Below are 24,071 nucleotides of genomic sequence, written 5' to 3'. Positions count from 1 at the left end.
AGGTCTAGCTCGCATGTTACTTTAGCGTGTTCCGCTTAATGAGCAGTAATCTGGTACCCTACGTGCCATTGTTCTTGGATATGTTCATTTGAATGTAAATAGGGAGGGGGTGCCGGTGGGGGGGGGGTGAGTGGGGGGGAAGAGAACAAGGTGCTTATTAAATTGATTTGTCTCCTGGCTTTTCTGGAATGCAGAGCCGAGCGCAGGAGCGAGCGGCCGCTCAGCCCAAGTTCCCGCACGGCGCAGAGCCATGGCGAGCTCGGGGTCGCTGGAGACGGTTATGCCTTCCCCCTGCCCCCGGCACGACGGCCGGGCCGCCGCCGCTAACCCGTCTAAGAGCCTGGCCTTCTCCATCGAGCGCATCATGGCCAAGACGTCGGAGCCCAAAGCAGCCTTCGAGCAGAGGCACGGCGGCCCGGGGCCGGAGCCGGAGGCGGGCAAGAAGCCGCTCAGCTTGTGCTCGCCGCTGCCCTGCGTGATCCCCATCCCTCCGCTGGGCTACGAGGTGCCCTCCAAGACTCTCCTCAACTACTCGGAGCTGTGGAAGAGCGGCCTGCGGGGCGCCGGGGGGCTCTGCAAAGCCAACTGCGGCGTCTGCTGCAAGGCAGAGCTCGCCCTGGGTCAGCCCAGCGGGCGGCTCATCAAGCCGCAGGTCATCCACCAGGCGGGGGCCGTGCCGGCAGCCCCCCGCTCCCTCTATTACTTCAACTACCTGGATGCCGCCTACCACCCGGCCGACCTGCTGCACGGACAGCTCTTCCCCGCCGGCCTGCTGGGCCCCCCGCCGCCGGGGGGGCTCTCGGCTCACCAGAAGCTTTTCCTGCTGGAGAACGCCAAGCTGGCGGGACTGGCGGCCGAGAAGCTGCCCCCGCCGCCGCCCTTCGCGCACAAGGAGCGGCTGCCGGGCCACCTGGACCAGGTGATGAAGGAGGCGGCGGCGGCGGAACGCGGCGGCCCCCCCAAGGGCCACGCCAAGCTGGGGGGGGGCGGCGGCGGAACGGCGGAGGGCAAACCCAAGAACTTCACCTGCGAGGTGTGCGGCAAGGTAAGGGGAACGGGGGGTGCGGGAGGGGCCGGAGCGTTCGGGAGCGGCCCGCCGCGTCTCACCGCTGCTTCCCCACAGGTGTTCAACGCGCACTACAACCTCACCCGGCACATGCCGGTGCACACGGGGGCTCGGCCGTTCGTGTGCAAGGTCTGCGGGAAGGGCTTCCGCCAAGCCAGCACCCTGTGCCGGCACAAAATCATCCACACGCAGGTAGGTGGGGAGGTGAGGGTAGGGGGTAGGGGGCGGCTTCTCCCCGCAGCCCCTAACGGGCCTCTCGTCCCCTCCCGTCCCCCCCCTCCCCGCGCAGGAGAAGCCCCACAAATGCAACCAGTGTGGGAAGGCGTTCAACAGGAGCTCCACGCTCAACACCCACATCCGCATCCACGCCGGCTACAAACCCTTCGTCTGCGAGTTCTGCGGCAAGGGCTTCCACCAGAAAGGTGAGCGGGGCCGGGTCGAGGGGTGTTCCGTTATCATTAACGTGGGGATTTAGCGGGCCCTGCCCGACTGCAGGAACGGGGGGTGCGGGGCCGAGCTGCCGCCACCTCTCCCAATTACAATCCTAAGCCGGGCCGCAGCACGGGGACCGCTGCCGGGGCTCCCGAAATGCTTTTTAAATGAGAGGTGCGGGGCCGCGGGCCTAATCCCGGGCGCTCTCCATTTGCCGCGGGTCACCGGGCTGACCCTGCCCTCATTTGTGCCCCGGCGATGACGCGGAGCGGCTCTGACAGCGGGACGGGGCGCGGGGATTCGCTTCCTGCCCCCCTCACCTGGCACCCTCGGTAACCCCTTTCCCACCTTCCTTCTTCCTCGCAGGCAACTACAAGAACCACAAGCTGACCCATAGCGGAGAGAAGCAGTACAAATGCACCATTTGCAACAAAGCCTTCCACCAGATCTATAACTTGACTTTCCACATGCACACCCACAACGACAAGAAGCCCTTCACGTGCGTCACTTGCGGCAAAGGATTTTGCAGAAACTTTGATTTAAAGAAGCACGTCCGAAAGTTGCACGACAGCGTCTCCAGCGCTCCTCCGCCTCCACCCCGGGACCCAACGCGCAGCGGGCAGAGCTAAGGGCCGGCACAGCCAAGGGCCCGCACAGCTCCCGGACCGCCGCTACCCCTCCCAACTGCAGCCTTCGCTTCTCTGTCTCTTCCCCAGCGAGCTCAGCCGCCAGTAGCAAGCGACCTCGAGCTGCAGCTGTATATAAGAGGAATCCTATTTAACGGCGCTGCGGGCCAAGAGGGGCCGGGCCGGCTGCCTCCCCCCTGCCAGGACAGCGCTCTTTATACGTGTCTGTAAATCTCCATTTTAAATGTACGCTCGAATAAGTGAGGAATATATATATTATATATATATATATATATATAATCTATCATGGGACAATAAACCGGCCCTTCGTAGGTGTCTCATTTCCCACTCCGGCCCAGAGCCCGGCCCCGTAGGGATGCGGCGTGCGGGGCCAGGAGGAGCCCGAGTGAGGGCCGCAGGGGGCCGGGCAGGGCCGTCCCCAGGAGAGGGGCTCGTGGGCGCCCGCAGCTTCCCGGGGCCGCTCTCGTTCCGGCGCTGTTCGGCCGCTCCTCGGTGCCGCTCCCCGCATGCAGATGAAGTGATCTCACGCTCGCTTTCCGAGTAATGACCCAAATTAAGAGAGAAAACACAGACCCTTCAAACCGCATTACATTAATCTAATCACTCCCAGCAGGCCTCAGAAACTCTTTTTGATCAGAATACGGATAATCAAGCACTTGGATTACACTAAATATTCCCTTCTCAGCTCCCCCCTTTCCCTACTTTTAATATGCGAGTGTCTATTCCGGCCACGTCGTTAGGAACAATATTATTCTAGCGGAGAAACGAGGCTGATCTCTGCGTGCTGCTCGGGCCGGGCTCGCCAATGAAGCGGGGAACGAGCGCGACACCCGAATGCCTGGGGACGCCGCGATGGGGAGTTCACCTTTCCCCGCTTAATGGAGCGATTAAACGGAGGGAGGCGAAGGCGAGCACAGCTCTGCGCCGAGAGCGGGGCCGGGAGGCGACCCCGTGCTGCGCCTTTGCGGGATGCGGTGCCGGGAGCGGTGCTCCGAGCCCCCGGACTGAGCTCCTCCTCACTCGAGTTTTGGGTTTTTTTCGATGCCAAAACGATCGCTTTGATGGTTTGGAGCGGTCGAGGCGCGGAGAGCGATGCGTACTGACGCTGATAGCGGGGAAAAGATCGGGGGAGAATTTGTTTTAAAAGACTTTTTGGGAGAGTTTCGGGTTAAAAAGAAATTAATAATAACAATTGGAATCCCCGTCGCTACAAGTCACCGCTGTTGGAAACCTTAGGAGAGAGGGAATCCGTCCCCAGGCGAAGGGGCTGTAGCTCAACCTCTCGCAAGCGGATCGCGGCTGTAGAGTGAGCCCGGCCCCGGCAGCCAGACGGGACGGGATCGGCGAGGGGGGCCCCGGAAAGGCGGCGGGATGAAAAACCACGGCGGGACGAGGCCGGGAATCCCGCAGCCCCAAGTCGGTCCAGCCGCCGCTGCCGGGGAAGCGCACCTCGGGGTCGGGGGGAGTCGACAGCCAGAACCGGGCTCAGCCCCGAGCCCTTCCCGCAGCCCGGTGGGTGAGGGCAGGGCAAGAGCCGCTCCCAGCCAAGGGGCTGCAGAAGCGCTCTTTTCTCGTTCTGCTAACACGCAGCGCTGCCCGCAGAGCTGGCGGAGGGGCAGCGGCAGCCTCGTCGCGGCTCGGAACGTCCTCGGGACACCTCGAAGGGCCGCGTCGGCCGCCCCTGGACGGGTTTTGTCACTTCGTCCCTCTGGGGGCAGCGGGCAGCGGTCCCAGACCGTCCTCGCTCCGGCCGCACCGAGAAACGGATGGCGAGGATCGGAGCCCCGGGAGCGCTGCCCGCCCCCGGCCGGGCTCTCACCCCCATCCCGGCACACACAGGCGGCGGGTGGCGGGGGAGGGGCGGCTCTGTCAGACGCACACACGCCAGAGACTCCAATTATCTTCTCCCTCACAAGATGTTTCTGCTGTCCACGACTGCTCACACTTCAGCGCTCTTGCCAGCAAGCCTCAATGGTAACACAAAACCCGCACACAACCCCTTCTCCCGACGCCGCAGCCGCGCACACAACAGATTGAGCGGTGCCGGTGCCTCGGGGGGAGGGTTAGAAGTGCCTCCGGGCGGGGAGCGGTACGAGGAGCTGTCGGGTCTCCCTCTCGGCCCGGCCCGGCCCAAAGCGGACTCCCGAGCCGGGTGAGTCGCGTCGGGCACCGAGAAGCGCCCGAGCCAAAGGCAGCAGCGTTGCCCTTTTCCCTGCACTCCGCTCTCCAAACGTCTGAGCAACCAGTTTGCTGCTAGAAACATGTTAATTGCCAACGGAGCTCATTAAGGCATGCACATGCAAAACACAGCGAGGGAGATTAAATGGACAAAAGCGCAATAATGAACTGTCAACAATCGAACCCATCTACAAGACCAGGAGCACTCAAGAATGAGGCATTTAGAGGCAACAAAGGATTGTCTGGGACAGGAAGAAAGGACGACCTAGACTTTTGTTTAGTCAACACAATTGATTACAAATGAGAGATTAACAGGATAGCTTCAGAGTTTTTTTGAAGGAGGCAGAAGAGAAAAGTCCAATTAAGTGCACCGAATGTTAACTACATTGATTTCCACGGCCAGCCCTAGAGAAATTCTCATTAAACCATCCCTGGCGATCCCTTTTGGAAAGTAATTTGTCTCCCTGATGGAGCAGAGAAAGGGAGCCGTGTAAAGAGAAAGAAGCGCTAGTTCTTGGCACAATGAGCTTAGGAGACACACTGGAAAGAGCCAAAGGGGGAGTTAATGAGCATCTGACAAGCCGCTTGGACCCGGGCCTGGAGAGCAGCGATGAAAAGATGGAATTGGCCAACAACTATTCTTTATATCAAACATAAAAAGGCCAATCTGAAACAGGGCTGCTCAAAGCTGGTGGGGAAGAAAAGAAAGGCCCCCACTGGGGGGTGGAGTGGAGGGCTCAACTGCCCCATCGGGACGGGAAAAAAAAAACGCTCTGGCATGTCCGTGTCCCAGCGAGAGGGGCTGCCCGACCTCGGCACAGCCGGGCTTCGGCACAGCCCGGGCGGACACGCCACGGCCGAAGCGCTGCGGGATGCTGTCCCGGCCCTTCCCGAGGGTGCCGGTATCTCCGAAGCACCCGGGGGCCCCGCGCCTATTCTCCTCCCGTGTAGACACGGTTCGTTCGGAGGCTCTTAAATCAGATTAGAGCTCGTTAATAACAATTTTGGCTTAAGTCTGTATTGACTTAGGTTTAGGAATGGCTTAGCGCTTTCGCTTAAGTCAACACGACGGCTGAATTGACACATGCCTTGCCCAGCCTGCCGATCCCTGCGGGCGCCCAGGTGCCCGCCGAGCTCTGCCCTCCTGCTTTAAGCCGCACGGAGCAGCATTTCTACTATTTTTAAGTAAGACGGCGGAGCCTCGAGAGAGCGACTCCCGCGTGTCAACCACGAGGGTCCCCACCGCCTCCCAGGGCACCGCTTTCCCCGACGGCGTGGTCAGAACCCGCTCCTTAACATCTCTCTCTCTTCGCATTTGCACCTCGAGGACTTCAGCTATCCCTCTTTAACTCCGGGGGCAGGGACAGGTGGGCCCTGGAACTCCGCAGGCACAGTGCCATGAATACCACGGCGGCGGGGACAAGCTGGGAGTGACACGCTCACCCCACACCCTCTCCCGAGGGCTCCCGACCCGCGTAGCAGATCTCACACTGCGGCGGCTGATCTTACCTCGTGTCATCCACCTACTCGCTTTGGTTATTTGGGGTGAAGCCATCCCACAGGCAAAGTACCACCACAGACTCATTTCATAAAGAGAAAAGCCCCTCACTTACCCCCTTAGCTGCTGCTGCCATTTGCTCTGACTCTCCAGGTGACCAACCCTGCCCGGCTATTACTCCCATTCCCATGCTTATCGCTTAACTGATTTAATCACGGAAAGGTGAGCCCAACACGTGTCCTCAAGTAGGAATAAAAAAAAAAAAAAAGAAAGAAATCAAACAGCTGCGATTCCCTCTACTCTCTTCTGCACCTGTGGCTGGGGAATCACGTGTAGGTACTGAGAGAGCGCTCTGTAAGATTTGCTTTGAACTGCTTTACAGCATTTTTTGTTCTGGGGAAGCCTAATTGTCCCCAGTAAAGATGGGGACAAAAACGCTGTCAGATGTGGAGCAAAGAAAAACGGGCCCGAAGTTCAGAATCAAGCTTATAAATCCCAAACAGCGCAAACTTTTCCTACAACTACGGCAATTCTGCCGTCTTCTGCGTTTGCCCAACGCTGCGGCAGCGAGAAACATTCGAAGTGATCTGCAGGCAGGGACTCAGCACCTCGCCGTGCCCGCACAGGGTACACACGGTAACCAGTGGGGCAGCACCGCAGCCCCGCCTCTGCCGGTCCCTCCCCGAGCCCCGTCCCCACCGAGCGGCCCCGGTACCCACATGGGAGGCACAGCCCGGCCCCTAAACCCCACGGAGAGAAGCGCTAACAGCCGCTCGGAAGGACCGAGCCCACAGCAGCTGAATGTGCCCCCAAATGGGTACGTTTGTCGTGTAAAGCAAGCAGGAGTTTTGGATCACACAAAGAGCACTTGAACCCTGCTGCAACCGCGTTCCCCACGTCCTGTTATCTGTCTGTTACTCCTTCTACTGTCTTCCTCAGTGCTGTCAGTTGCCAAGCTATTGCACATAAATAGAAGCTTTCTGATTTATAACCAGCCTCTTCCTTCTGATTCATTACGTTAATGAATTGAGATGTTACCAACATTGGATTAGCGCATAACTGAATGAATCCAGCAAAAGAAAGCTGATTATAGAGGGAAAAGCCAATCGTGCCCATAAACTAAATAAAAAGAAACGCCCGAGCAATGGGGTAAAGCAGCTGAAGTTGTTTCAGCTCACCCCAAACACCGCTCTCAGCAGACGGGGTGCTGACATCGTCTGTTCCCATGCAAAGCTCTCCCCTGCAGGTTCGCGGACGTGGCTCCCACCGTCACGGCTCTCACTACGGATGTTACCGGGGATCACAGCGGCCGCCCCGAGCCGCCTCGGGGATGCCGGCGCCGCAGCCCACGCTTCGGGCACACTTTGCGGCGCGCTGCTCCGCCGGTGCGCAGCCCGAGTGCCCCGGTACAACGCACCGCGCCCGTCTGTGCTCCACGTTGGGCTTTCTACCCATTCCAAACTGGAGAACGGCGGAGGAATGCTATTTCTCTCCCCTCTTTTCTCCCATTTCTAAGCTTGGGCTTCCCGCACCCCGAGCAGCTCCGTGCCCAGCGACGTGGGCACCCCGCGCACACCGGGACGGAGCTGCAGGTGCAGGGCTGCCACGGCGCCGACCTCCGGAGCTTCTGTTAAGCAAGTCAGAGCACCAGCCATGAAACTGCTGGGGACGCACACAAACTAAACGGGTAAAGAAACACAAGGCTGGAAACAGAAACGACGTTTCCAGCCCCGCTGTGAGGCAGGTACTAATTACTGCCGCTTCAAGCTAGGCATTAGGCAAGGAGACTGCAATTTACTTAAAGGACACCGAATTTTTCCTTTTATTAATTTGCAATATATTTGTAAAATAATCTTACGGCAGCTGGCTCTGCTTGAATCTGTTTCAAAAGTGTGATGTAAATACCGTCTCACACTATTCTGCAGCCTATTAGGGCTTGCTGGTAGGTGATACGACTGAGAGGAGAAAGAACACCACACATTTATTTTTAAGATCATCATCACTAGTGATAAAACTTATGGGAAGAAGCGATCATACTTCCTATTTGTATGCAGCAATGACAAACGTATGCAAAGTAACTCAAATGAAAAAGATGCAACTGCAGGGATATATATGCACACGCACAGTGGACACAGTTCAGGCATTTTTAAGAGCCATTTCAGCTATGTTTAAGAGCAGTAGCAAATTCTCAAATTAAATCACGCTATTTACTGCAGGGGAACCCACAAAACTTATTTTTTCCACTCATTTTCTTTGTAAGAGCTTCAAATTTATCCACATCTTGCAAATAATCACACATTTGAAATAATTAAGCACACGCTTACTAGGAAACAATAGAGAGAGCGTAAATAACCTACCCTGGATTTATTACATTTTGATTTTTCATCAATAAACTTCTGAGATTCTAATCTTCATTCAGCAGATAAACATTTCTGATGGGTCTCAAAGGAAAATGAAGGATAATAAGCAGCACACCTAAGCAAAGCATCCATCACCTGCAGACTCAGTGCACATCAGCTACAGCAAGCACCGACTTACACACGGTTTGTCCATGCAGTACAACACCAAAATCCACCAGGCTGTGAATACAAGATGAAAGCTTTATTTAAACTGTATCATATTGTATCAGTGGATTATAATCCTCAAGCAAACAGAATATTACAGTAATGACGATCTGAGCATTACAAATATGTTAAAACAGCTTGCATTTGGGGTGATATTTAAGGTCAAGTTGTATCTGAACACAACTATTAAAATATTATGAAACTTAGCATTATGGAGTAAGTAATGTTTTCTTTCAGACATAACCCTCTAAAACTGCATTCCATTTTTTTTTTTCCCTTATCTTTCACTATCAGCGAGCTCAAAGTGAGCACCTCTAACCCTGGCTGCACAATGTGAATGAAATAGAGAGGAGGAACTATCAGCTCTGCCTAGAGCCTGGCTCCCAACTTCTATGAAAATGTGACCCTGAAGAAATATAACTGAGAGGAACCACAGCGACAAGTACCATGTATCCAAGCCCTTCTGTTATCTCATATATACCCTCAAATGAAACCAATAAGCTTGAGAAGGACTCTGTGGAGTAAGAAACTTCCTATCCCAGGAAAAACTTTCATGCCCTCTGCTACTGCCCCCACTGCCAGAATGGCTGAGATAATAAAATCCTTGGGAATGTGAAGGTAGAGGTGAGAAAATGGGTGAGCAGGCTGTGCTCCTAGGCTAGTCCTGTGCTTACTCATCCATGCACAAACCCAAAAAGGCCAATTAATTATTTCTTCTTATAAGATTCTTGATAATTAACTTACAAACAGGCAAAACCATTCGTTTTCTCTCCTGCTTCTCTCTCCCTTGTGTTTTCTGACCCACTGGGAAAGCAGAAGCAGCAAGAAGCAGGACCATTGCAGCTTATGCATACATATGCTTTAGCACAAAGGGGCAAGCAGCACATCAAGAATGCAGAGTAACAGGTTACTTTCAGAGTAAAAAAAGCCATTTACCCCAGAACGGATAAAAAGCCTGGGATGAGACAGTGGGATGACTACAATGAATTCATCTTCTTGAAGCACTGGCCTTGAGACAGAAGAGTACTCATTCAAGATCTCATTTAATGCCAGTATTAAATCATGGCAGTACAGATCAATTTATAGTTTGTTTGTTTTGTTTTTATCGAAATACACTTCAGCTATTGCAGAAGTGCTTTCTCAAATGCAGATCTACTCAAAGGCAGGTGGCAAGCCAGCTCAGCCGCATAAAAAAGGTGCCAGGTATAACAAGAGATACCATAAAATCACGTGCTCTGCCACTGCTTGCCCCAAGCTCTGTGACACATCAGGACACACTTGGCTTCTACCCTAGCAGCTCTGCTACGTGCCTCCTTGCACCTACTGCTTTGCTGTTTCACTCATACACAACTGCATTTCTGCCTTCCAGACCACAGGCCAACAAAAAGGCCCGTCAGCCAGAGAAGATGCCTATACACATTCCTACTTCAAAACTTTCCTCTCTATTTTTATTTTAATCAATTTTTCTGGACCTGTTCCTATATAACATTCTATCTGCTAGCTGTCCTGTTGCTCCTGAAGCTACAGCACAGAAAAAAAATGTAATTTCCTTTTCTGAAAAGAAAACGAATTTTAATCTTCACCTCTTAGCCTGATAAAAGAGGGAAAAAAAAAAATCAGAAAGACAGCATCCAAGTATCTAATGAAGTATCTAATAATACCTGACAGTTCAAACTATATTTGTTACCAAGGGAGTTGTTTTTGTCTTCATTTTTACAGCAGTTAAACAACGGCACAGAACCCTCTTCTCTCCAGCTGCTCTGCCCTCACAGTACACACAGCCTTCCTTCCACGAGAAATCAAAAGCAGCAAGGAAATGGTGAACATCTGCATTGTGTCCCAGTGTTCAGGCGGAGTCCAAAGAGATAAAGACCCAGCTTATTCACACGTATAAAGTACTTAGGGGCCCAGATTTTAGTTTAAGTGATTTCCCTTTCCCTGCAAAGACCAGGATGAGTCCTAGCCTTTGTTAGCAACAGCTCGCCCACCCCTTTTCTAGGAGAAGGGCATTGCATGTGATAGCTTTTCCCCTCTTGTATGTTCAACTGATTCCAATTATTTGCTTTTTTAAATTGGAGCTCAATGATTTGAAGATCCACACACATTCCCACTAAATCAGACTGAGAACCACGTTGCGATCTCACAGAAGAAAATATTACCAAGTTGTCTTTGTGACAGAACACTGAGTAGGTATAAAATTGCAATGGTCTCTCTGCCAGGTTTTTTTAAGCTCTCTGCTAGTAAGATGAAAGCCTAATTTGATATTTTTGTAGTTATATAACAGTTCTAATATTTTGTGACATTTTGTATTGTGACACTATAGATGAAATTGTCATCGGACTGACACCCTTTACTGTTTATTCCTTAATTACAACTGTTAACAACACTGCAGAGAAGCGTGCTAATCTGCCATCACATATTATGAAAACAACGTTATTGTTACAAACACCAACACCCACTCAACAGGATATTTCTAAGATGGCAGTTTCTGTAAAAACTTATCAGTTTAATGGACACTTTAAAAGAAAAAGTTTTAAATGAACTCCTAGCATTCCCACTGAAAATATACAACATTTTTAAAACCGAAGTTTTAATCTTTTTTTTTTTTTTTTTCCTGTGTGTAAATGATACTTTGGCTAATTTAAATCCAGACAAAACTGAGTGCCTAATTTCAGGAAGGAGCACTCACGGATGTTGGTCCTGCAAGTTCAGCCAGGCTTCCTAGAGTTCCCAGCTAGAAGTCCATTCTCTAGTTCAGACTGAACCACGAACTTCTCACCAACAGCTAATCAACCTGTGAATATCTGAGCTATGTTTACTGGAAAGAATGCGTCTTTTTCAGTCCACAGGTCTGAGCCAATTCAGGTGTTTATCAACAACGCTGCTACAAACTGAGTTTCAATAAAAGTACTTCCCTAGCCTAGCACAAAAAATAATTTGCATCTCTAAGTAACATGGAGATGCATTGATCAGTTCATTAACAGATCAGCAAAAATTAGTAATTACAATTTTTCCAAACCCCCAGGCTCTGGCAGAAGTTAACTTCTTTTATTCCTGTTCCAGATCAGGGGGCGTTGCTGTTGTCCGGATCAGAAGAACGCTGTAGCATGTAAGATTAAATTTTAGCAACATATTGACTCCAGCCCAGGTTCTCCTTTCCTTTCTTTCTTTAAAAGCATCCTTCCCATAGGAAGGGTGAAATTTCTTCAGGCCAAGTCACAAATCTAGAAGTCTTTTCCAATGAACTCTGAAAGAAGATGTGGAGGAACAGTTCAGTGGCTGAGAAAGAATCTCTGCAGCTTCTATGTGCTTGGTTGTATGACAGCTGCTGCAGGCAACCTTCCTGCTTGCTCCCATCAAACTCCTCATGCTCAAGTTGAAGACCTCATTTATAGGATGCCACCATAAAGAAAATAGCATTAAGCCTAGGAGTAGCAAAAAGTTCCTATGGATTTGTTTGTATTTTCTTGTCCTTACATGTTAGATAGGATGAGGCTGGGAAAAGCAGCAGCAGTTAAAGGAGAGAGATGCAGAAGCAATAGAAGTGGCAATGCCAAAAACAAAATAAAAATCAGGGAAAGCAAGATGTGCAAATTTGAGGTGCTCTCCCCACATCCACTATCATGAATGTTTTCACACAGATTACTGCTGCTGAACCAAGACTGATGCAAAGAGCCTTTCCCACTAATGGCAAATTCTTCCCTTCTGCTTCATCCACAGAGATGCATGCAACACAGATGAATACAGTGTAGAAAGATTATGTATGAATCTATCTTTAGTTATCACACTTATACAGAAAAGCAGAGGACTGCAAATAACCTAAGACTCTACTTACACTGAAGCAGTAATCACCTTGGTGGGTGATTTGACTTCTGATCCAAAAAGCCCCCTTAAGCAGCACTGCTTCTCTCATTGTGAGGAATTCTAGTCTAAGCTCTTCAAAAGCAGATGCCACCATTCAAACTGAAGTTTTACACACCCAGACAACAGAAACAAATTATCCAGTACAGTTCATTTTCATTTCAAACAATTTACATTACCATTTAATGGCATATTACATTCTACAAACTGGATGATATTGTCTGCTCAAACCAGAGTTACAAAACAAAATCAGAGTATTTGTTTTTATGAATCTTCTTCTGGGTAGCTTATGTTGTTCTGTTTTGTAGTTTTCAGTTTCTTAAAACCAATGGGATATTCTGCTCTTCCTAAAAGAAACTCTTCCCAGTTGGGAAGAGAGTCTTTTACTGAAGCCCAATAGAGAGTCTGAGAAAGACATAAAAAAAAGTAAAAATCAATTTTATTTCAAAATCTGCATCAGCATGTCTACAAACAATAGATATATGCAATGGATTTTCAAATCTTGCCTTATGAGTGAAGCAGTTCAGAAAAGAACAATGTACTTGCACACAAAGTTATCAATCTCTCATACGATGCAAAACACCAAGCTGGAAGGATTTCATCTTGTAGCATGAACTGTGAAGTGACTGAATCTGCCCTCTTGTGGTAAGCTACAGATTAATTCAGACCCTCAGCATACCTTCAATAAAATATTTTCAGTGATTCTAAGCTTCTCCAAAAGCAGCTTTTGTATTTAAATACATGCATTAGTTGCATTTAAATTTGAAATAAAAAAAAATAATCTGCTTAATGCTATAAACAGAAAGCGCTATGTAAACTGCTTTCCTTAGAAAAGTTCGCAGCAATGCAGTTCAAACTATTTGAGTAAAACTTCAGCTGTGATAAATCAGTGACACAGTAATTGGCTCCAGTATTTGCGTCACGGAAGGAAAAGGCCATCTAGTTATCTCGTGGTCAGAAAAGAACACTGGATTATCCAACTCTGTGCGTTACTCAGTGCCTCTGACTAAGAAACTTGACTTCCATTCTACTACTAGAATGGACATACTGTTCATCATTTTTGGTGTTAGCGCTCAGGAGAACTTGGCTTCTTCTGGAACTCTGAAGAAGAAATTCTTAGTGACGCCTATCCTTTTTTCTCCACAAGATAATGTGATCAAGAGCCAGATGAAACTTACACATTCAATTCTCCAAGGTAAGTGGAGGTATTTTTAGATACCTATGTTCATTCAGTAAAAAAGCAATTTTGTAGCAGAAAACATGTATGGTACCATATGCATTTTTTATTTCCTCTACTTGTTTAAATATATAACGTTCACTTTGTAGTACTCTTCTACATCTTTTTACAGAGTATTAGATTCCTGGCTAATCATCCTGATCCTTACATGTAACTCAGATATAACTACAGCTCTTGCAGATTTACAAAAATATTTTCTTCAACAGATTTACTCAAAGAATCTTTTTTGACAAGCATATGTGCTGTCACACAAAACTACTCTGACTTAGCAAGCTGGGGATCCATTACAGCCATAACTTTCAAAGTATATTAATACAGACACATATATGGCTGAGTGAAATATGCTCAGAAGTGTTTTGGAGCAGAGCACGCACCAGAATTTTGTACCATGAAAAAGTTTTCTTTTTCTACTATTTATAGCACTCTTCTTTAGAAGTATAAAAAAAGGCTGAAATAGGATCTTCTGCTTCAAATAGTAACATCGTTCTCTCAAAAATTCTACCACTATACCACTATGCTAAAGAGCACAAAGATCTCTGCAGCTATCAGCTCTGTGCTCTCCAGTACACGTGGACTTCAGTCTACATCCCATAAGCAGCTTAAGCACCAACATAGGACAAAGACAGAAGCCAAACTGCCTAGTCCAAAACTGATCCAAACAACTCTTCAGGTGCCTTGAAGTCCTCTAAGAGTCTAAAACTCTACTTCTGAGCACAGTCAGAATGGGCTCAAACAAATACTTTGGCAGCCTTCTCAGTGTCATTCAAGATGTACAGGTATCCAGGAAGAACATTTGATGTTTCCTGAAAATCTCTTAAAACCCCACTAAAAGGGCATTCTGAGAATGTATCTTGTCACTGTGATGGGAGCCAGCCATTTATGAACTACAAAGATAGACAAAATCTTTTAACAGTAACTAAAACAAGAAATGATGTTTCTCATTTAAGGAGCAGCCTAAGTATTACAACACTTGCCCAGCAGGTGTGAAATCAACATACAATACACCTCGCCATCAGATGAAAACACTACAGTTCATACCTTTTCTCTCCTTTCACAACACACAGAATAGTGTGGGACATGCTATGTTTGTGGGAAATAACTCACTGCATAATGATGAACCCACAAATTACTGGTCCAAGAAACACAAGCAGGAATATGATTTGGTGTCCCCGTGGTTAGATGTTTAGTTTCTACCAGGAATAAGCTGTGTCCCTATTTCTGTTCCTAAGAATGCTCCTGTCCTCCTTATTCATTCATCACAGCGTAATACTGAGAAAACGGTCTTGAGATTAGGGAACTGAAATTGGTGTGTTTTATCAGAACAATATTTAGTTCTCAGAGTAGCAACTTCCTCAAAATTGCCATCTTTAAATAATGCTTCAGGGACTGTGAGTGAGAAGAAAAATCCCAGGTTTAGCACTACTTTTCCTGAGATCCTGTACAACCTGATAAAATAACTGCGAGAAGTGAAATCTTCTCTGTTCAAGTTGATAAACTGTTGACTCTGAAATGGAAGGATGACAACCTGCAGCACACTGAAAACAGGATGTCCGTGTAAAACAAAGTAGCTCTGACATAACAGTCACAGTAGTCATTATAAAAATTGAATTTTGTCAATATCATCCATTTCCATTTTTAAATACAAGTCTGTAAAGATCTGAAAGCTGCAAAATCTTTCCACCAGAATGCTCTACAATCTAGGGACCTTGCCCTAGAAGTTAGGTTCAGCTTGCTGCACAGCACACAGGCCTTTGGCTATACCAGTCACTGGATTTTAAAATCAATTATTTTCACTTTAAGAACATGCTTGGGGGGCATGGGGAGCAAAATATTTGGTAAACAGCAAACAAAAAGACAGAGTTCTAGGACTTACTTCTAGCTTAACAGTATCGGGATGTGGAAGTAAATACATTCTTTCTTGCAGCTTTTTTTCTGCTGCTTCTATGTCCTAAAACACAGGCAAAGCACATTTAAAGAACACAGTGGGAATATTAAAAGGAAAATATACTCACATAAAGACATTTAGATTAAGTTTAATGAGTTAATTTAATTAAACAGTATTCAAATACCAACACTGGAGGTTGAAAACTTTCTCTGCAGCCATTCTGGAATCTAACAGAACCTACAGTCCTACAATCTAGGAATCTACAGTTTCTAAATGTTTACTGTAACTTTCTGATAAAAGAATAAATGTTATTACCACATAGGTCTGTTGCTGTAAAACACTGCTGTTCTCTTTGAACACAAAAGTAAATTACAATTAAATTCCATTCTCTATAACTTACAGCAATGGAGAAGAATAGAACGGTTTGATCTGTGCTGCATGAAAACTGAAGTATGTATTCTAGCTACTGTAACTGTAAAGTAACTAGGCAAATTATGTGCAAGATCTTTACTTCTCAAGACAAAGATGACTTGCTAATATGCATGCATAACATGTGCACAAAAATGTAGAGCTGCAGCAAGCTGTTCACCAGACAAACTTGGATGACAATGCACCTCATACAGTTTTCTTACAAAAATCAGTATTTGGGTTTCTGCTCGCCCAGTGGATGCGTGCTGGATTCACAAAGGCCTAAATAAATTTTAAAAACAGAAACAGCAGTGACAAACAAATAAAACCCATCACTCCAAATTAGCCCCCTTGCCCCCTTAAAGTTCTGACCCGCTCCTGTGGGCTTAGTTCCATACCCAAACATTGAAGAGATTGAGTGGTGGGCAGATGAAGAGAGACAGAAAGGGACGTGGGAGTGGGGTGTGAAGAAGCCAAAGCTGAACAGAGTGGAGGGGGAAAGAAAGTGTAGCAGATGGCAGAGTTGGGAGCAGAGAGCGGGTGTGAAGAGTACAACAGAAAAACTAAATGAGAGAGGAAATTCCCCAAAGGGACTTCCCAAATATTCACCACCACTGCTGCTGAAAAGAAGAGTGAGATGCTGGAGAAGCATATCCTCAAGAGAGACCAAACATGATTACTTGTGTTGAATAATAGCCAATCTGAATACATCAAAAATAAACAGTGCTCAACTTAAGTTTAGTTTGAGAAATATGGCTCAAATTCAGCTGGTACGGTTAATAAAAACAGAAACTTGTTAGCTCAAGTTCAACTTAGTAACACACACAGTTCATTCACTCTACAGTGTTCAGCTTATTCTATTTCATTAATTCCTTTTACACCATGACTATATAGTCATATATATATATATGGCTATATATCTCTTGCACATTCTTGGAAATCTAATCTAAGTAAAACTCCCCTTTCGTACAAGGGAGTTTACATCTCTGGAGAAGCTAAGGGACATTTAAGAAAGAAGAAACTTAGATCTTGGATTAATCCAAATCCCAGGAAGCAGCGAGTGGCTGCCTCTTGTCAGGTGAGAAAAGAGAATTAATATACAGAGGGAATGTAAGCAAAACCAGAAGCCACCTGAAGTCACAATGTCAAAAAACAACAGAAGACATGAAAGAATTCACTAAACTAAGTATGGACTTTGTCTGTGGCACGTGTTTAAAACAGGTCCATCAATCGCACTGAATGAAGCTCATCTCAGTATGGCTCTGATGAAGGCTGGAGAAGACATCACCACATTGAGAAGTATCAATCACTAAAATTTGTTTCATATTCTCCCACAGCATTTCTCCCCTTCCTACAGGAATTTTCACAGGAAGGAAGAGCATCAAAAAATCATTTCTTTATCTATTCAGTTAAGGGCATCAGAATGTTTATGGTCATAGGAAATTTATGTATTCCAGGCAAAAAAAGGAGAGAGCAGTTGTGCATATATGTTTAGTGGAGAAGGTCACTTTGGCATAGCCTAGATATTGGATGTGTCTTTTTGTTGCTCACTCGAGTTTGTGTTGTGCAGTCTATTGTCAGAATACTGATTTAATGACAGACAGTGAACAAAATTTTTGCTGGAAGGTGTAGTATGCTTTAGAAAAATAACTAAGATTAGATGGCATTTCTTTCATGTCTATGCAACTGGTAAACTTTGTAGGGAAGAGAAATTTCCATCATCAATAAAAAAATAAATACATTGGTGTAAGCTTCTTTGGAAAAAAAAATAGCAACTATTTTAATATGTCACAATATAGAGAAAAAAAAAAAAGAGAGCATCTTGCAGCACTTTCCCCTGAAACTACAAGGACTGGAACAAAAACAATTCAAGACCCTTCCCCAGAGGTAAAACGGAATGCATGACACACACATCGCTTTTAGGGGACCAAATTCAACTGTCACTTATATTGATAAGAGGCTGGCAGTATCCCACCTCGGTAATTCTGCAATTACATGCCTGTACAGGAAATCAAATTCAGTCTAAATTACTTACATAGTCAGTACTAAAAATTGAAGAGCATATTCCCTATTTTCTATTTCATGATATAAGATGCTGCACCAAAATAACAACAGAACTGATAAACCAGAAATGTTACTGACAAACAAGTCTCGTAAATTAGATTGTAAATACTGGTCTAATTTCTGCTTTTGTTATGAAAACATTATATAAGCACCAGATGATACAGATTTCTCTAATCTGTAGTATCCCTCTAAAGACATTAAGTAAAATACTCTGACAATTATGTTAAAATGCTGAACAAGTGCTTATAATGCTAAAATTTCAATTAAAAAAAATGTTTAGTTCCCTGCTTCCTGCTGATTAGAAAATAAATTAATCTTGAAATGCTTTCCTGTGCATAAATATCAACTAGTATTGAGAAAGAAAAATGCCTCTTCCTATGATCACATATTGAAAACAACTGATTTTGCTTACATGCAGAAAAAACAGAAATGCAAATAAAAAAATAACACTTCATCATGTCCATGTATTTTTTAGTAGGCCAAATCAACAACTCTCCACATGGTAACTGTGAAATGTACAGTGCCTGGTATCAGGAACAATATTCTGAAGCTGGCACATTAATCAGTCTTGTTTTCAAGCGTCTCATATATTATTCTGCAGAGATTTTTTTTGTTCTTTTCTATTCTGTTATCAGAAAGCATCTGCAGGAGTGCACGTCTGTTAAAATCAGTATAAAACAAATCGATTTAAACTGATTTATGCTACTTTATCCTGCCACAGAATTTGTTTTGATACATATGTTTTTGCTTTTTTTTTTTGTACAAACACCAACATTTTTGACACTTGAAAGGAACAATTTTGAGGATGTGACAGAAGATGGCAAATATCTGTGTAGCTGCAAAAATATTTACGCTCTGTATATGTCTAAGTTATTGTTAACATTTCCAATACAACAAGTTTTCAGCATGCAGAAAATATATCCTGCATTTGTTATGCTTGCTTGTGTACATTAGCTGAGAATGCACTGGTAAAATAAAGTCATTTACAAAAAAAAAAGACAATTATCAATATGAAAAATAGATCTATGGTAATTATAAAATGGGAGTCATAACAGATGAAATTACTAAAGCAGAGGAAAATGAACTATGATGCAAGAAAACAAACCACTCATCCCTTTCTATCAACCTCACACTGGAGCACCTACATAGTCCTTACCCACTGCAGAGGCATTTGATTGCACCAGCCCAGTAAGCAGCAGCTGACTGGAGTCTGAGTTGAAGTCCTCTTTCATCACACAGTATTTAAGAAGGCATCACACATAAACTGTTCTGCCTTATCTGCCACTCCCTAAATATAGCTTCCATTTAAATTTACAGAGAGCTTGCTTCAGAATCATACCCACCTAAAACGTGAATGTTTTTAAACCTTGATCAGGTTCTGCATGAAGAAACGAAAAATATTTGATGGTACAAATAAAACTTTTAATTTTCTAGAGTAAAATTTATAATTTCAAAAGATTCAGTACACACACTATATGGGATCTTAATAACTAAGAGTTGAAGAAAATGCCTGTGAGAAGCAGATGACCATTTTTCAAATGCATGCCCATGTCAGTGGTCAAGTGCCATCTCTTCAAACTCAGATGCCTAAGCTAAAGGTTGAGAAGAGATTCTAGCATTCTAGTCCCTGACATCAAACTCAGATCTTAATTTCCAGTTCTCAAACATCCACTTAACTAACCTAGGAAACATAAATTGTACCTAAACATGACAACAGATGTGTAGAACAGCTATTAACATTAACAGTATCACCACTAAGAAGAACCAGAAACACCAAGCACTGATTTTACAATACTTGCAAGTAATATTCTTGAAGTCATTCTACCTCTCCTTAAAGAAAAATAACTGAGGACTTCTTCCATAACTTCACACAATCACAGCTGGACAACAGTTCCTACCCTGGACTAAAAGCATCTTAATCTGGGCAGCACCCATTCCCAAACATACTCCCAACTCTTGAATCAAGGTGTTAAGGTATTTGGAGTCTAGTTACACTGAGGCTGTCTTAGGCAGACATGTAATAGCACGTGTTGCATCTCTGCAAATACTTCAGAAAATAAAAAAGAAAAAAAGAGACAGCAGCTGCCACCACAAGGCTCAAATAAGAAGGGCATGTAAAATAGGTAGTAGTGCCATCTGATAATAAAGACTTGCCATTTGATACTTTTGGTCAAGTTCCAGAAGAGAAAAGAGAATATAGGAGGACTCTAATGATAGCAACGGAGCAAACATTTAAAAAAAATTATCTTAGCTGCATAATCATGACATTTCAACTCAGTTCCTGGTAGTTGCAGAAACTTACATTTAAAAGTGCTGCATTCCTTCTACGAGCTGCATCAGCTGCTTGAGTTTGCCATGTCTTTTTAGTCTTTTTGTCTCCTAGATAAGTCTCCATCTGCTGTAGCAGCGCTGATCTCTGAGACAGTCTACAAAGGAAAACATTTTGCTAAGTGGGTAGAACATTTTGCTCAGGAGCTAGAAAATAACCTTTTTACCTTACCCAGTTTTCTCAAAACCATGGGGCTAATTAAGCCGGCTGTAGGGTGGGTGTGCTGGGGGAGGGAAAAGGTACAAGCAGACACCACCTGCTGTGCTTGTACAAAGCTATAATATTGCAACCAGCACTCCTCATATGCTAAGGTGCTTAGAAGCACTGAATCTCCCAGAAGAGGAAAGATAGGGTGGGCTGGGGTGACCTGATCAGTGCTACTCCTGCGCATCGACAAGTTGTTATAACTAGCTGTTACAAGAAAAGCAGAGTTTCCTGAATATTACTGTATTTGCTTCACAAGCCGAGTTCATGGGGTAACAAAGATGCAGCTCAGTAACTGAGGTGCAGAGTGACAATCCAAAACCTTTCCCACAAAGGAGTTCAATGGTGACAGGAGGTTAACAATGGAGATCTTAAACCAGTACCATCATCACAAGTCAAAAACCTCATCAGTCTAAATACTCTCACCAGCAATGACACTAATTCCAGCAGTTCATGAAGGAAGAGTGCCACCTCCTGGATCACTGGCCCCTCCATAAAATACCACTATGCTCTCTAAAGGTCTAATTAACTGTTCAAAGGATGAATATGCGAGACCCCTCTGGACCACAGCACAAACTGCTGTGGGGACAGGCCCAGCCACTGAGGAAGTCACTTACATCTCCTCATGTCTCTTAGCCAGATGAACTTCCTGAGCCAAATAGGATGACATCTTCTGTTGTTTGTCCAGGTTTTGTCGCTGTATTAAAGCAAAACCAAGTGAAATTAGAGTCCTCCAAAGACATGCACAAATGGTTGCTTTTCAGTAGCAAAGCATTCCAATTTAACAGTTGCATGCATTATATTTATATAATTTATCAGCCATGTAAATAAAACCTGCTTATAAATTTTAATGCCATAAGACATTGTTACATTATGGTTTGAATACAAACACACACACCACAAGTGCCCACAATACACATTAGGAAAACCTTAATGAATTCTAACATTTTACTTGGGAACTAAAATTTGACTTCCAACCTTCAGATTTAATGAAGTTTTCACAAACGTCTCCTGCTTACAGCCACACACACAAAGGCCCTCAGAGGTTCCTTCCAACTCTAAGGCTTCTAGGGTTCTATGACTCTGTTATGTGCTCACATAGTTTGTGTATCGCTGTTCACAGCAGTGATTTCTGGCTTCGTGGTGGTACTATGAATACAAAGTTACACTTGCAATTGGAGTTCACACTACACCTCACAGTGCCTCCTGTGAAATATCACAGAATAAAAGGGACCTTGGAGGACCATCGATTCCAACCCCACTGCTAAAGGTTCCCTACATTAGCCTGCAGATACACGGGTAAATACAGGCATGATTTAAGAAGTGAAGTCAGTGAACCAGCTTAAATTTCGGGCCCTTGAAAGACTTAGCTCTTCAGTAAGGTAACAGAAGATAACTGAGCAGGGGTTTACGTTCACACCTTGATGGCTTTGGGTTCTTGTAGCTGTGGTGGGATCAGGTGCCCACTGCCCACATCGCAGCCCCCAGCACTACTCAGAAGCGTGGAGGCGTTTTGCAGTCAATTAATCCTTTCCACCTCAGAAGCGCATTACTGTCCCAGAAATCAGCCTCAACTATCACATGAAAGGCGGTAGATAAAACGTCAGGCAATCAGAACACCTGAGGGCACGTCCGAGATCCGCACCTAACTTTGCAGCAGGACACACGTGACTTCGGCAGAAACTGATGTGCTCTACCTCACCCAGCAGACTCCCCGCCCTTCCGCTCTATTTCCAGCGCTTCCCTTTCCCCTCAGGAGGTCCCCATCACCTCCGTGCTCTCTTCCTAAAAAAACCTAGTTTACCTTCAGCCTTTGCGGCTTGCAAAAGCAAAGCCACCTCTCACCGCGGCCTCCGCGACGCCACCGCCTCCCCCCTGCTGGCTGCCATGGCGACGGCCGGAAGGGCGGGGCTTAACCGCCAGCTCGCTATGGCCGCGTCGCGCCTCCGCGCTCAGGCCCCCCCCCTCAGCTGTGATTGGAGAGATGGGAGGAAGCAGGAGCCAATCAGAACCGGGGGCGGACAAAGGGGCTTCTTGAGCAGTGACTGTTACCCCTCAGAGGGCGTGGAGGCGCCTCGGGGTGTGGTTGTTTCTGCTGGGCGGTCGGCGATGGTTTGGGCTTTGCGTTCTAAGCAGGGCAGAGCGCCTTCACACCTCTAAGCTCTAAGAGCTGCTCAGGCTGATTCCTTTTCTTCAGACTTCCGTTAAAACGCATTTCTTTAAGAGGCACAATTAATCCACTTTTTGTGTTTTGCCCTTGCAGAAAACATGAGCCAGGAAACTGTATGTCAAATACATACAGCTGTTCAATACCACTCATATTTTCTTCATTTTTTTCCCCACTGTTGACAGGCGGTTTCTGAAGGAGTTTGTTTTCCCAGTTCAAACATTCTCTGTTCCCGTTAGGAGACTTCAGCAGGAACCTTTCCTGCTGCTGATCAGGTTTTCCTTGTGATTCCTCAGTTCCTTCTCTCTCTCTCTCTCTCTCTCCCCCTTATTTTTATTTTTGTCTCTGATTTTGTATTTCTTCTACAAACTCACATTAATTCGCTTTACGACACATAATTCTGTAAGACTTCTTTAAGGCACTTGTGAACTCACCTGTCCTTAGTACAGCATGCGGGATAAATAGTCCATAAAATCTTCATTTTACTTTTTTTTTATGGTTGTGATTGGAAGACAAGACTTTCCAGTAAAGGAAATGGGGAAATAGGAGTCTTTCCTCACTTCTGGTGGTGTGAACAGTCAGTAGTTCTGGTCTTACTAGACTTAATGGAACGCCATTTCCATGTTCTACTGAGTTACGCCAGTTGTCCTTAATGGCAGCAATCTCTCCCTGCTTTTATTTATTTATTTATTTTTTTAGTAGTGTTTGATGAATTCCATAAAGAATGGGCACTAATTGAACTTTGTCTTATGTAAATCACTTCATATGCCGTTTGTAGACAGAAAGCAAAGAGCATTTTTGTTAAGCTGCAGGTACAGTCAGTTGTTCAGTGTTGTGGGAGCAGAGGATGGAAAATATAATTTCTTAATGACCACTTCATATGACAGTGGGATGGAACAATAGTCAATAGCTAAAGTTTTTTTGTTTTTTTTTTTTCATTAGAAATATAGCCTAACCTAGTTTAGTTCCCAACTTGTCAAGAACGCAAGTTCTAAACTTATTTTAAAAAAGAAATCTGGTACTAACAGTCAGAAATCCCCATAGCAGGCTGCTTTGAATAGCTGGTTCCTTGTATTGCAAAGCAGCCACAATGAAAGCCTCGAGGGGCATTGCAGAAATGGGGATTTATGAATGGGGTGGACTTACATGACGAAAGGCATTCTCTTGGTGGTTGGCAACCCTGCACATAGCAGGGGGTTGAAACTAGACGATCATTGTGGACCTTTTCAACCCAGGCCATTCTATGATTCTATGATTCTAGCAGACCTCAGTGTGCTGGCACCTAATCGAAATGTACTCTGTAGATTATCATGCTTCCATCCCTCTCCGTTTCCAATTACACAGGGAATTTTGCATAATCTGATGTTGAATTTCTTTTACTAAAAATATATTTCCTTCCCTCCCCCCAGAAACAGTCATCTCTTCATTAAACACATCTATCTTTATCTGGATTTACTGTTGCATCACTGATTAAATAACAACAACAAAAGATCTTCAACACTAGTTACCTGTATCTGAGGCCCTGAGATCT

General features: G+C 45.6%; 2 protein-coding genes across 2 annotated transcripts; one reads left to right on the top strand and one right to left on the bottom strand.

The window, feature by feature from the left end:
* The first annotated feature begins 250 nt into the window (after positions 1-250).
* FEZF2 (FEZ family zinc finger 2) lies at positions 251-2,127 on the top strand. The gene is made up of 4 exons (XM_085236224.1): positions 251-1,045; positions 1,124-1,258; positions 1,356-1,488; positions 1,865-2,127. Exons 1-4 carry the CDS (start codon positions 251-253, stop codon positions 2,125-2,127), a joined length of 1,326 nt encoding a protein of 441 aa, XP_085092350.1.
* Positions 2,128-8,401: 6,274 nt separating this feature from the next.
* CEP15 (centrosomal protein 15) lies at positions 8,402-22,334 on the bottom strand. Its single transcript, XM_010718632.4, has 5 exons — positions 22,178-22,334; positions 20,991-21,070; positions 20,143-20,266; positions 15,357-15,431; positions 8,402-12,651 (listed from the first exon to the last, which is right to left on the bottom strand). The coding sequence occupies exons 2-5, from the start codon at positions 21,041-21,043 to the stop codon at positions 12,511-12,513; spliced, it is 393 nt and encodes a 130-aa protein (XP_010716934.1). The 5' UTR covers positions 21,044-21,070; positions 22,178-22,334; the 3' UTR covers positions 8,402-12,510.
* Positions 22,335-24,071: the final 1,737 nt, after the last annotated feature.

Source organism: Meleagris gallopavo, chromosome 14, assembly GCF_905368555.1.
Source record: "Meleagris gallopavo chromosome 14, MGAL_WU_HG_1.1, whole genome shotgun sequence".
Lineage (NCBI taxonomy): Eukaryota > Metazoa > Chordata > Aves > Galliformes > Phasianidae > Meleagris > Meleagris gallopavo.
This window is presented reverse-complemented; position numbering and strand designations above follow the sequence as displayed.